General features: G+C 43.9%; 1 protein-coding gene across 2 annotated transcripts in view; it reads left to right on the top strand.

The window, feature by feature from the left end:
* Positions 1 to 15000, top strand: part of tmeff2b (transmembrane protein with EGF-like and two follistatin-like domains 2b) — a 65802-nt gene that overhangs the window by 37655 nt on the left and 13147 nt on the right. For both annotated transcript variants that reach the window (XM_048235190.1, XM_048235191.1), the window contains exons 4-5: positions 1816 to 1842; positions 10227 to 10326. In XM_048235190.1, the coding sequence (XP_048091147.1) occupies positions 1816 to 1842; positions 10227 to 10326 (127 nt within the window). The remainder of the gene's footprint in view (positions 1 to 1815; positions 1843 to 10226; positions 10327 to 15000) is intronic.

Raw genomic sequence — 15000 nt, 5'->3', positions numbered from 1 at the left:
GGGAGAGAGAGGGAGAGACAGTGAGACGAATAGGAGGGGGAGGGTAACTAATGCTTTTGTGGAAAATAAAACTTCCTGAAAGTTGCCATTTATAAGAGGGAAGATACCAATCTACCAAAGAGGAGGCGGAGGGGTGGGCTTAATAACTTGGGCCGAGGCAGGGTGTTCTCTTGTCTCTCTCACACAATTACCTTTAATATAATATCCTCTTCATCTCTCTTACTCTCTATCTCTCTCTTCTTCTACATCCATCCATTCCTCATTCTCCCTCTCCATCACTCTCCTCCTGCCCTTTTCTGTCTACCCCTCTCTCCCTCTCTCTGTCTCTGAATCGGTCTTTTTCCTTCCCCCCCCCTCTCCCAGAGGAACTGTAAAGTGACCCACTGCTCTCTGTCTCCTTACGGTGTCCATATTTAACATTTTATTGCGTCTCTCTCCGCTGCTGACCACTGACCAATCAGAGAGCTCCCTCAGGCCACTGTGCGTTCTTTAAGACAAGTGGAGACCTTTGCAGTTCTTTTGAGCCTTCCTTCTTTAAATCGTCTCCGAGTCGGTCGTTGTCCTCCATGACATTGTCTTAACATGGATGTCACCCACTAGTTACTTTTACTGTGGCACAGACAAAATGGTGGACCATCAGGAAGCTGCAGAAAACAGTGAAGAATCTTGTGTCATTGTCGTTTGTTGCCATTACTTGTGAATGTTGCTAATTTCAGATATACACAGGTGAGGCGTTAAATTCCTAGTAACAAAATCACCAACAAAGCACAATCTGTTGATTGCAAGCTTAGCTTCTTCTTTTTATTTTATTTTTGTTTTGTTTTTATTTTATTGTTGTGCTTTCTTGGATATTTTCATGAGTAGTCATGGCCGCTGTCATTAACTCACCCTACAATCTTCCTTTTTACAAGAATTTTAAGTAGACACCCATGGTGTCATTCCATTCTGTGCAGTACCATATAATACATTATTTTGGTGTGTGTGTGTGTTTGTGTGTGTGTGGCTGACCCTGGGCCCCTAAATCATCCAACTGCAATGGCATGACTCAAAAATGTGAGGTATGCTTGGAACGTGTTTGTATCAGTGCTGTGCCCTTGTTAAGACTCGGGTGGTGTTCCCATTCATCCCCTCCTTCCCTCCATCCTTCTCTGTGTTTGCTGTGGGCTGAGGACATTAGGAGTGACCTACATGGAGCAGGGGAGTCGTAAACAGCAGTAGGGGAGACTGTAGCGTGTAGCCCTGCCCATCTCTCACTCTCACAGGCTCTAATTGAAGACAGCTCCTATTGTTTGTGGCTACTCGTTAAACAGACTCGCCCCCACGCTCTTTATCTCTTTCACGATCGCTCCCTTTCTCTCGTTCTCATTTTCACTGTTTGTCTCTACCTCTGTCTGGTACTCTCTATCACCAGTTCACTGTATTTATACCACCCAGTGAGTCTCTTCCAGTTCGTCTCTCGTGAGTTCATCACACTGTACTCACCTTTCTTTATTGTTTTTTCTCTCTGTCTCTCTCTTTTGTCACCCTCATTCTCTGGGTGTGTATTTTTTCTGTTTATCTTTCCTCTCCTTTGACTACAGGTCTACACTCTCTCTCTCTCTCTCATGTGGGCCCTTTGTCTCTACCCTTCTCTTCACATCATTCTTTCACTCTTTCACATCATTTATTCTGTTTTTTTTGTCAGGTTTACTCTCTTCATGTCTTTCTTTCTCTCTGTCTCTCTTCCTCTTTTCTTTTCTCACTCCTTCAGCAGCAGTATAATGGTGTTCTCTCTCTCTCTCTCTATCCCTCTCTCTCTCTCTGTCTCTCCTGCAGATGCTGGCTCTGGCTCGGGGGATGATGGTAAGTCGATGAGTTGCTGTCTCACCCGTTTCTTTTGTCTGGTCTCAGAACATGAATGCTGTTCGCTTCACCCTGAGGAGTTATTGACCAAAATGCAGAACACACACACACACACACACACACACACACACACACACACACACAAACTTCCTGCGATTAACTGCTAATTTTGTAATAGAACTCTCCATTTGTCAGATACAGTACACACAACACACAAAGCAGACACAAAAACAAACACAGACTCAAAAATATTCTCTTTTCTTGTTTTTGTAACAGAAGTGCTGCACGCAAAATAAATATTTCATACACTTTTGCTGTAACATGTCGATCTCCTCACACCTCTCTTCAGTGAAGCTGTTGGTGGGATGATGAGTGATTTAATGTCTGATTTGTCACAACGCTCCCCCGTCAGTAGCTCCACAGCAGGGTGTCCCTCAGTGTGTGGTATTAAAATGACACAGGCACACGATGAAAGGTTATATTATTGGCACAGCTCTGTGAAGTGAGACACGCAGAAACAAGACGTTTGATCAGGAAGTGAAAAAAAAACTGTGTAGGTGTTGGCATTCAGACGAAATCATGTAACCTCCCGGGAGGGAAGAAAAGAGAGAGGGAGAAGAGAGGGATGATGAAATAAATAATGTTTATTTATATAACAGTTTAGTCACACTGGAGGCTGCTCGTCAGAATCAAAAAATGACAGAATGACAGCAGAGTTGCAACAGAGTTACACCAATCTAATGACTATTAGTGGAAAAAAGGACATGCATAATTGAAGGAACTTTGAATTAATAAACCAACTCGACATAACTGGAGGTATATATAGACACAGATTTCTGTACGGTGAATGAGTATAAACATCTCAATATTTTCATTTCCATTAAAGAAGAAAAACTATGGGGAGAAAGAGAGAGAAATAGAAGAGAGAGAGAGAGAGAGAGAGAACAAATGATTATGATGGAAACCAAGAAAGTCAAAATAGAGCAGAAGAGGGCGAGGGAGGAGAGAGATAGACAGAGAGAGAAAGAGGAAGGAGAAATAAATGGCGGGGGTAGCAGGAAATGATGTGATAAGAAAAAGGTGAGGAGAAGAGGAAACTGTGAAGGCTGAGTGTGAGATAGATAGCTTCTAAATGCAGGGGGAGAGGAAGTGAGATGGAGGGATTACGCTTCACATGGAGAGAGAAAGAAAAACAGGAAGAAGAAAAAACATGATATCATTAGTTAAGGAGCTGCTAATGAAGGAAAGTATGACACTGCCATGTTCTCTTTCAGTCGAGGACACTCAACGTTAACTAATGGGAAGTCATCCCTGCATTTTTTAACATTTAGATGTGCACACCTTTTTCTACATTATAAGTCATCCCTGCATGTCATCGATCTGAACCAACCTCTAATCACCTGTCTTCGGGAATTTAGTCGTGCACCGTGATGAACTAGTCCTCTTTTCATTCATCAGCGACCCTCAAGCTCTCGAACTACAAGGAAGGAAGCCTCAAACTCACCAGCAAGCTAAAGCTCACAGAATAGAAGTTTCCCTCACAAGCCTCGCCAGCTATTCATCTGTCGACAGGCCTCCACTTTTTCAGCGCGGCATTTGATTCCTATCGATCAATGGGTGTGCCTATAATAACAGTCTCTTCGTCAGGTGGCGGAGCTGTGTAGAGTGCAGACCGCTCTGGCGGCTGATGCCTGCCACCGTCGCCATATTGTCGCCTTTTTGACCAGGACGTGACAACCAGACAGTCGGTGAAAGAAGTGTTTCAGTGCCTGAGCAACATTGTCAACCAGCAGAGGGACACATGTGTGCCCACACCCGTCACTGACCCTTGTGTCTTTTCGTTCGCTCTCCTGATCTCTCCCCCATGACTACTCCGGCGCCTGTGAACCGCTGTGCTCCGCCGCCACATCACACTCGCTTGTGCAATATTGTCGACTCGACGTGTTTGCAGTAGTAGTACCCTGCAGATGTGTTCTCTGCGAATATATGACCACTGTTGCAATGAGTGCTGTGGTTTATATGTGTCCCCATTGGTTAACGTTGAGTGAATTCGACTGAAAGAGAACATAAGGTTACACTCTTAAAACGAATGTGTTGTCCCTATGCCCAGATAGGGACAACACAGTTTGTGTCGTTTCCAACACATTCGTTTTAAGGTTATGTATAACCTTGGTTCTCTGAAGGATAACATGAGACGTTAACCTATTGTAGCCTCATTGACTCGTTGAACCTGACCATTTGGTCACTTAGGCCTCTAAGTCTAATTCTCTAAGACAGGTGATTACTGTTTGGTCGATGACATCATGTGGGGATAACTTCCCATTGGTTAACATCTTGTGTTCTCCTTCAGAGAACCAAGGTTATATTCATAACCTTACGTTTGTTGGTAAGAGATTGGAATTGCATGGATTTCCCCTCAGCACCATTTAACTCACACTAAGTTACCATGGCCTTTTAACTCCCCCACCCTTCTCTTCATTTCTCTCTCAATATCTCCCTCTATCCCTCCCTCTGTCTCCTTTCCTCTCTTCCTCTCTCTTACCTTTCACCCATCTCTCTTTCTCTCTCTCTGCCCTGCGTTTGTCAGTGTTGCTGGCTGAGCTGTAGCGGTAGCTGTAGAGGTTGCCTCAGCAGAATGAGGAGAAATCAATAAGGCAGTGCTCTTAAGTAGTTTTGGGGGGGAAAGTTTCAAAAGGCCATTAGTCTAGGCCGTGGCCTGTAATTGGGTTTTGGTGTTGACTCTGAATGCCTTTTATCAGCGCAGAGGGATGAGCCTGAACACAGAAAGGGGAGGGGAGAGGAGAGAGATGCTTGTTTGTGTGTGTGTGTGTGTGTGTGTGATTATCTGTCTGTGTTTGAGATGTAGCCTCTATCTGATTGAGATGCAAGAAGACAGTGCTGCTAACGAGGCGAGCTATAATGAGGTTCGCATCTGGACCACTCCCTGGCCACACATAATATAATAATAATAATAATAATAATAATAATAATAATAAAGCTTTATTTGTATAGCACCTTTCATACACAGAATGCAGCTCAAAGTGCTTTACATTTGAAGCATGTAACACAATAATAGTCAGTCAGTCATTATCAATCACTTTTCTTTGCTGTTTATGTTATACTCAGCAACATATCAAAAATATAGAAAATGACGCCATAAGACTGGCAGCCTTAACCCTCTTACCCCCCCACAAGCACGCCATATGGCAACTGTGGCAAGGAAAAATTCCCATATTCCAGGAAGAAACCTTGAGCAGAACCTGACTTAATAGGGGAGCCCATCTGTTTCTGGCTGGCTGCCCAATAGTAGCAGATGTATAATAATCTGAAAATGTAGTCTACAGGATAAGATGAGTTAACTAAAAGCTTTCCTATACAGGTATGTTTTCAGATCTTTTTTAAAAATATTTACTGAACTCGCCTGCTTGATGTACAGAGGCAGGGTGTTCCATAGTTTGGGGGCATAATGGATAAACGCAGCTTCTCCACTTTGTTTGTGGAGCACTTTGGGTACGATTAAAAGATTACAATTGATGATCTAAGTTTCCTTTGTGGTTGATAAGATATTAAAAGCTCAGAGATATATGAAGGTGCTATGCCATTCAGAGCTTTGTAAGTAATTAACATAACCTTAAAATCAATTCTATAGGAAATAGGGAGCCAGTGCAGTTCAGCCAACACAGGGGTGATGTGTTCTTCTTCTTAGTCTTAGTTAAAAGTCTAGCCGAGAGTTCTGTATGAGTGCCAATTTCTTTAGATGTTTTTGGGAAGACCAGTGAAAAGTGCATTGCAGTAGTCTAACCTGCTAGTGATAAAGGCTGAATTAGTTTTTCTGCATCTTGTTGAGTTAAAAGGGCCGACTTTGGCAATGTTTCTCAAGTGGAAATAGGCTGTCTGAGTAACTTTACTGATATGGGGCTTAAAACTTAACTCTGCATCTAAGATGACACCGAGGCTTGTTACTTTTTGGTTTGACCTGGTGTGCCAAGTTCCCCAGATTACTAAGAATAATATCTCGCTTTAGTTTTGGTCCAACCAGAAGTACCTCTGTTTTGTCATCATTTAGTTTCAAAAAGTTTTTGCTCATCCACTGATTAATGGAGGTTAGGCATGCAGTGAGGGAGCAAAGGCCATCTGGGTTAGTTGGCTCCACAGAAAGATACAATTGGGTATCATTCATGAGCTGTGGAAGTTTACATTATGCTGACTTATGACGTTTTCCCAATGGAAGCATATATAGAGAAAATAGCAGGGGACCAAGGCAGCTCCTGGGCCACACCAAAAGGCAAGTCATGTTTTTCAGATACATGATCTCCTAGACTGATATAAAAAAATCTCTGCCAGTAATGTAGGTTTGAAACCAGTTTAGCATTATCAGAGAGACCCACCCACTTCAGCAAGGCGGTGAATTAGGATGCTATGATCAATGGTGTCAAATGCCGCACTCAAATCCAGAAGAATAAGGATTGAGACTTTGTTTGAGTCGGTAGCTAGTCTGAGATCATTGACTATCTTTACTAGAGCCGTTTCTGTGCTGTGATTTGATCTAAAACCTGATTGGAATTTTTCAAGGATACTGTTTTCGTTGAGGAAGGTATTTAACTGATTGCAAACAACTTTTTTCAAGTACTTTGCTCAAAAACGATAGATTTGATATAGGCCTGTAGTTGCTCAGATTGGTATGGTCAAGATTTGACTTTTTAAGTAAAGGTTTCACAACAGCGTTTTAAAAGCAGTTGGAAATATACCTGTTTCTAATGAGGTATTTATTACCTTGAGAAAAAAGAGAGCTAAGCCATCATATACTTTTTTGAGGAATGTAGTAGGGATTGGATCTAAAACACATGTTGAGGAGCCGGTTTGAGTTATAATTTTACCAAGCTCAGATTGAGTAATAGTGCTAAAGGACCTTAATTTTGGGGGGCTGTTTTTGGGTGTACTATCAAACATATTACTTGTGTTACCAATAGCCTCCCTTATAGAAATGACTTTGTTTTTGAAGAAGTCTGCAAATTCTTCTTCGATCTTAGAGAGGATGCCTGACTGAGTGTATCAAAAGGTGTTTGATGCAATAGCCTATCAATGGTAGAGAACAACACCCTAGAGTTTCCACTGTTTTCAGCAATTACCTTAGAGAAGTGGTTCCTCCTCTCATTCAATAGCTCTATTATAATTTGCAATTTTTCTTTTTAGAATGGCACGTGAACCTGTAACTTCTCCATGTTCTCTCAGCTTTCCTACATGATCTTTTTAGATCATGGATATTTTCGCTCATCCAAGGTGTCAGTTTGCTACAGGGCCTTTTTTAGTCTTGAAGGGTGCCACTCTGTCAAGCAGAGCCTAATTCACGATTAAGAGCCTCTACCATTTGATCAATGGGATGATGTAAAATATCTAAATTTATGGAGTCTATAAGAGCTATGAACTGCTGTTCTGCTCTAATGTCCAAGAGTCGCGATTTGATTGCAATTTCGGGATGAATTTTTGGAGTATGTAGTACAATATTAAAAGATACACAATGATGATCAGACATATTTATATCATTTACTGATAAGTCTGACTTCTATCCCTCTGAAATGACTAGATCGAGGGTGTTGCCAAGGTTGTGGGTGGGTCCTGTAACATGCTGCTTTAGCTCTAAACTGTCCAACACATTAAGGAACTTACTGGCTTTAGCATCAGTTGTCTTATTGACATGAATATTGAAGTCGCCATTTACAATTATCCGATCATAGCTAGTGATGATGAGCGACATAAGTTCAGAAAACTGGTCGAGAAAGCCAGTCCATAGTTTAGGAGGGCGGTATAAGGTTAATAGAAGTACAGCTGGGTCAGCCTTCAGAGTGAGGGCAATATACTCAAAGGAAGCGAATTCACCAAAGTTGACTTCGTGTGCAACTATATTTGTTTGAGAGAATGGAGGCAATTCCACCACCTCGCTTGCCTTGTCTAATTGAGTGGAAGAAATTATAATTTGGGGACAAGTCTCAACAAGAACAGCTTACTGTCTGAAGTCAGCCAGGTTTCAACAAGAAACAGAAAATCCAATTTTTTTCACTAATAAAAATCATTGATTGCAAAGGTTTTGGTAGTAAGTGCACCTATATTTAGTAAACCCATGTTAGCTGAAAATGCCTCTGGCTTTTGAGGAATATGCTGAGGTATGGAAAGAATATTTGTTAGGTTTCTAGTTTTAAATTTGTCTTTTCTTTTTACTATACGCTGGGTAGAAATCAACGTTGAATAGAACTATAAGCATAAGTCATGCTATTGCATGACACAGCTTGATCTATGGTAGTAGTATTGTATGTTACCCTGCAGAAAACATTCTCAGACTCATCCACATGTATAATGCCATTCGAATCAATACCTGGGGGCTGAATCTGTAATATTTTCTACAGAATGTCAATGTCTCAGTGTGGACGCTTATGTTGTCAGAGAGTAGCCTGGCTCCATGTTGGTTTGGGTGGAGACCATCACGCTTCAGCATACTGGGCCTCTCCCAGAACAAGCCCCAGTTGTTGACATAGGGGATGCTTAGGGAGCCGCAGTAGCGTTTGAGCCAGGTGTGGAGATCGAACAGTCTGGACCATCTCTCAGCACCTTTTCTGTAGGTAGGAGAGGCCCAGAGATGACAAAGCTTTTTCTGTGCCCATCAGAGTGGTGATGAGAGTTTTGTAGTTTTCCTGCAGTGCTACTGACTGCTTATCTCTGATGTCGCTCGCGCCCACGGTAATGATGATGTTGTTGACCTTGGTGTGGCGGGCCAGGATGCTTGGGAGTTTCTGCTGGATGTCAAGGACCTTGGCACCAGGGAAGCAGTAGACCTTGGAGGGACCGCTACATGATGGGGGAATGCAGAGGTCTCTAACCATGGAACTGCCGATGACCAGGGTGGAGGCTGATGAGGTCCGGGAGGAGGGGGTCGGGGGCCCGACTGAGGAGGGACCAGGATGGTTGTCTCTGGGCTGGAGGGGCTCCTCATCCTCGGTCAGAATGGCATAGCGATTTTCCAGTCGTATAGGTTGGGCTGGGCCTGAGTGCCGTCCGGACCGTCTGCCGTGCTTGTGATGCTTGCTTCTACGCCATGGCTCAGGCTGGTGAGCAGAGGGACAGAAGTTGCATTAGTGCATGGCATGGTTAAAGTATTGGAGGACAGAGTGAAATCAGGGCATCTGGCATTTGTGTGTGTAAGAGAGGTAACGTTACTTACGGAGAGAATGGTGTCGAGGAACTGTTCATCCTTCTCAATCTGATGGAGGGTCGCTATTCTGGCTTCGAGTTCCACTATCTTTTCGCTGAGATGGACGCATGAGTCGCAGCCTGGTGCACAGCTGAGGGGAGGCATCGTGTCGCGGCGAGGGCTCGCCGGTGTCAACTGTTTTTTAAACGTTTGTTTGCTAGTTGGCTAGCAACAACGATATCGTGCAGTTCCTTGATAACTCGAACACAGGTAGCGGGTAAGTAATCTGAGAAGATCTCACTTTTATATTGAGTCACTAGTTTTGAGAGACGTTAGAAGGAATTTGATGCTTTCTTCTTCCAGATATCGTTTCCTTGGCCCGGTATTATTTGCAGCCCTTGATACTGGCTTAACGTTTAACGTTAACGTTTGACAGAAAAGTTTGGCGATCAAGGTTATAGAGTCCGATAATCCAAAGCCTCGAGCAACAACAGTTTATGCAAGAGTTTGTTCACGAGATATAATCGGTAGCCAGTAAATCCGTAGAAAGTAGATGGTAACAAGGAGATTTAAGATAGATAAGTTTGGAAGTTTAGGTAGTTACATACGGAGCACGCCGACCGGGACCGGGACCGGAACCCCCCTCCAACTCCCCCTCCAACTCCAACTCCCCCTCCAAACACACACACACACACACACACACACACACACACACACGTACATCCTGTTATTGCATTCATTAGCCTCATGTCAGGCTCTCTTCCTGTTCTTCCTTTATCCTCCGTCTACTGGAGATCAGACAGAGAGCCATGAGAACTGAAGAGGGAAAATTTAGAGTGTTAACACTCAAATGTGTGGCACTAATTGTTTTGTGGCGTCTGGATATTTCTGTTCACGCCTGTGAGTGTGTGGTTGTATCATCTGTTTGATTGTCTGACTTGATGTGTCTACTGTGTTGGTGTAGGCATGTGTTTCTCAGAATGTTTACAGTAATTATATCTCTTATATGTTTCTACATAGTGTACAAATATGGGTCTCCTTGTTTTATATACATGCATTTTCCCAAACATGTCTATGTTGTGGTCTCTGACTATGTCTATGTGTATTTCATGTTTGGGTGTGAAATGTTTGTGTGTGTGTGTGTGTGTGTGTGTGTGTGTGTGTGTGTGTGTGTGACGTCCCTCTCCTGTGTTTCCCCCAGCTGGTGGTGAGGGCTCAGCAGAGACCAGCCAGAGAGAGACGTCCACCTGCGACATCTGCCAGTTCGGCGCCGAGTGTGACGAGGACGCAGAGGACGTCTGGTCAGTACTGAGCTCTTCATCGCCACTGAGCAACACTACTCAACACTGACCATACTCAAAACTGAACATACTCAACACTGACCGTATTCAATACTGACCATATTCAATACTGAGCAATACTCAATACTGAGAATACTCAACAATGACCATAATCAATACTGAGCAATACTCAACACTAAGCAATACTCCTCACTGACCGTACTCAACACTGACCATACTCAATTCATGGGTTTCATCAGGTCCCGTTCCACAGGTGTATAAAATCAAGCACCTTAATTATCAATGCAGACTGCATGGTGCTTGATTAATACACCTGTGGAAAGGGACCTGATGAAACCCATGAATACTGAGCAATACTCAACACTTAGCAATAATCAACACCAAGCAGCTTACTGAACACCTAGCAATACTCAACACTGAGCAATACCCAACGCTGTGCACACACAACACTGAGCTCTCAAAACAGTAGATGCCACTAGCTCAGATCAGGCTGAGATTAGTTTCAGATCCGTACCAGGGTCATCTCACTAGTATACTCACTAGTATGAATACTCAACGCTGAGCAGCATACTGCTACACTATGAACATTGAGATTACTCAACACTGTGCAGTGTGCACTCAATACAGCAGATGCCTCTGGCTGAGATCAGCATCAGACCTGTACCAGGGGCATTGTCTACAGCACCTGGTGCTATTCCTGCTGTGTTTTTCTGTGTCTGGATATAATGATAATGTACTCAATGGGGTGGACTGTTTAATTGCTTGTTTGTTTTTGTGTGTCTGATGTGATTTTATGGCAATTATGGAAATTTGTTGTTAGCCGGGTGGCATGCACATGTATTCTCTGGTCATGACTGCGTGTGTTGAGCCCTTTGACCTGGAAGGACATATCTGTATGATCATGGCAAGCTGTAGTTGGGGTCACTTGCTCCGGGGTTGAGCATCTCTTGTTTCTGGGGAGACTACTGCCTTGGAGGATATTTTTAGCCGCGGAGGGTGGGAGGTGGGGGTTGAGGGTGTTGGCGGTGGGGGTTAGGCTGTCTGCCTGTCGTGTGATTGGGTTCGTGCTTCCCTCAGCAACGTCTCGCCCCTCATTATGCCACTCCTCAAACCACAGCTGAGACCCGAGACTTGTGCCACCGGAGAGCCGCCCGGATCCGGCGCGGGTTCGCCGCGGAGTCGACGGCTCGCTTGTTTCGTCTGGGTCCCCTTATTTGCCTAAAACGCCACGCTGTGCCACTCAGTCTAGCAGGCCCCATGTTAATTGGATTTCCGCAGGGATTACGCAGGTTGCTGCCGACTCAATCTGCAGAAATGATGGATCGAGACGGGGAGGTGGAGGGGTGATGGGTGAGCAGTGGGGTGATGGGGGTGTGAGTCCGAAGGAAAGGAGGATGGAGGGACAGAGAGTTAGAGACGAAGTGGTGTTTTTTTAAAATCAGAGGGCAGATGGAAAAGAAAGATTGAGAGAAAGAAAGTGCGAGGATGAAAATAAAGTATGTGTGTGAGAGAGAGCAAGTGAGAAATGAAAGAGAAAAAGAGAGAGAGGATGAAAAGTGAGGAAGAGAAAAAAGGGGGGAAAGAGAGAGAGAAAGAGAGTGAAGTCAGAGAGGGGGGGTGAAGAGAGTGAATGGAGAGGAGATGGTGAATGAGGGTGAGGGAAAACATGAAAGAGAGTTTTGGTGAATGAGAGAAGCACATGAGAGGGATGAGAGGAATAAGTGAAGGAGGAAAAGGAGAAATGTGAAAGATAGAGAGAAAGAGAGAGAGAGAGATGGAGAGAAAACAGAGTGGCGTAGAGCAGTACGGAAAGCAGCTGCTCACTTTAGTTTGGTCTCCATCTAATGGAGTTGAAGTGCTGGGATTAATGCCTCACGGCCTAAGGCAGTCAATTATCATTCAAATAGCTCAGCTGAGCTCTCGGCTTGAAAAGTGTGCAGTGTGTGTGTGTATGTGTGTAATCCTTAAATTAATCCACACTGACCACTTCTCTCTCAGTTAGAGAGCAGTTATATCCCTGCTATCTTGTAGCACTTCCCATTTCCACTAATCAACTAACAGTGGTTCCAATTGCGTCCTGGATTCCTGTCAGTTGGCATGAGCATGTCTAATTAGACATGTATAATTAATCAGTAATTGATCCAGGCACTTGAGTTAACGATCTCATTACCTGCTGAGGTGAGCCAATCACAGGTAGGGTTCAGCCAGGTTAAAGGTATGAAGGTACTACTTTTAATGCCACGGTCTAATGCTTAATCGCTAATGGCCCTGATCGAGCCTCCACAACATGGAGTCTAGAATGGATATACTCTTACGCCCTTACGGCCTGGTGCAAATGAATTGAAAGTCAATGTAAATTAGGAGATCGGGTCAATTTCTTCAAAGTGTAAAGGAAATTGTCTGGAGAATGTTCCAATGAGCGTATTCGTTTCGTCTTGTTTTAGTCCTGTGCTCTAAGAATTGTGAAGAAATACGATTGACTGACTAAGGCCAGCACCCATCCTTGTTCCTGTAAAAGTACAGAGGCCTGCAGAGGTTTGTAGTGGTTCTTAGAGGAGAGGTCAGTGTGTACAGCCTTAGTAGTGTTTGTTTTTCGAGGCATCTCAGATCCACATGTTCCAGTAATTTGTTTCTCGGCAGAAAACTCTTTGTCAGACAGATGTATACCTGGTCTGGCATTGGACTGCTAGATATGTGTAATGCCAAGGCTAGATTCATCTCAGTGTAATGCCGTTGACTTATCCCAAGAAATGGAGACGGAGGCTGGAAGTAGACTTTCTGAACCCATTCACGTACAGACTAAGCACAAGGCAGTTGGAGGTGTCGATCTACTACAAAACCCCTTCATTTGGATAAATAAATAAATAAATAAATGGAATTCACTTGTTCATATTGCAACACATATTACTCTCAGTTTATTTTCCTTACTTCTCACATGTTACTGTAACAGGGTCTGACAGGGTACTTCTATATCTTTGTCATAGATTCATCCCAGCATAGGCTGCTATCGGTGATGCACTTGTCCAGCTTACGTCAAGTGTGTTGGGTGTTTTGACAGACCATGAAGGGCTCGACATAAACCCCTAAACCTGGATAACTTAGCTCTCGTTAATAACTTAAAAAGTCTTGGACACTTATGAGGATGTAGCTACAGGCACTGTGGACCGTGGTATTTTATTAGTCCGAGATTCATTATAACTGTCATCGTCTAAGCCTACAAATGAAGTGCCAAAACAGGAATAAAAAGGGGGCGTGGGCGGTCAGCACTGCTGTGCTCGACATGGAGGGTCAGTGTCTGGTCAGTGGGAAGACAAACAGGGAGATTTGGGGGGTTTCCTGGGGGCATGGGGTTCCTTCCGCACACCTCCACCTGTGAGAAGATGGTGGCGTGCATGTTAGTGTGAGAGTGTCTCGCACACTCGGATATCCAGAAAGTAAAAGTTGTGCGGCTCTCGGTGCCAGCTCATGGATTTTAATGAACTCCCTAGAGGACGCTTTGAGGTTTGTTCCATCGATTATACATTCTGGTGGAGCACAGCACAATTTGAAAATAAACTTTTCACCGCCACACTTGCCGCGTGTGTGTGCATGTGTGAGAGAGAGAGGGGGAGAAGACAGGGGGGGGGGCTGCTTGTATATTTACTGTATGTGAGAGTCTGTGTTTGTGTGTTTGTGTCTGTGTGACTAAATTTGAGGATTAATTCATGGCGGGGGTAATTGGGGGATGTTAGCTGCCAGTGTGCCTTGCTGGGCCCAACTATGTTTGTACTGACTGTGATAGGCAATTAGCGGCTACATCTGGTGCTATTGATTCTGTCTGGCCCTTAAACTGAGAAGCTCTGGGCCCCACTTATAAATGCATACCCACCCAGCCCATCGCAACACTCATCACATTTTTTCTCCCTGGCATGTACAAGACCGTGTTGCCTCCAAATCGCTTTTTGTGGCAGTGTTTGAAAGGCCAAAATCTGAAGCTGAAGCTGGAATACTGCTGCTTTGCCACACTTTTCTCTCTCTCTCTCTCTTTCTCTCTCTCTCTCTAACGAATTGATGCTTTATCGGCATGAATGAAGTCATTGTTGCCAAAGTTACAACTTTGAAACTACGTGGAGTACACATATTATTTATTCAACATAAATATTTTGTAACATGCAATATCAATGAAAAACGTGAAATAGACGAGACTCATGCAGTCATTCATCACTCCATAAAATGCAGACTGAAGGCAGACCAAAGGCTTTTAATTGCTGATACAAAGTAATTTGATTTTTTTAAATAAATTTGCAGTAAAGGTTTTTAAAAGTGCCTATTGCCCCCTCTCCTTTCTCTCCCTCCTCCCCTCTCGCAGCCGTGGCCTACTGGTTAGCGCTTCGGACTTATAACCGGAGGGTTGCTGGTTCAAACCCCGACCAGTAGGAACGGCTGAAGTGCCCTTGAGCAAGGCACCTAACTGCTCCCCAAGCGCCGCTGTTGTTGCAGGCAGTCTTTCACTAATTCACGGATTGGGATAAATGCAGAAACCAAATTTCCCTCATGGGATCAAAAGAGTATATATACTTACTATACTATACTTATACTCATATATATATAGCTATACTGTATATGCATCACTGCATCACCCCTCTATACCCCCCCCACACACACACACACACACCAGACACACACATAAAAACA

The sequence above is a fragment of the Alosa alosa genome, chromosome 23, assembly GCF_017589495.1.
Source record: "Alosa alosa isolate M-15738 ecotype Scorff River chromosome 23, AALO_Geno_1.1, whole genome shotgun sequence".
NCBI lineage: Eukaryota > Metazoa > Chordata > Actinopteri > Clupeiformes > Clupeidae > Alosa > Alosa alosa.
The sequence above is the reverse complement of the archived record's forward strand: the minus strand, read 5'-3'. Positions and strand labels throughout refer to the sequence as shown.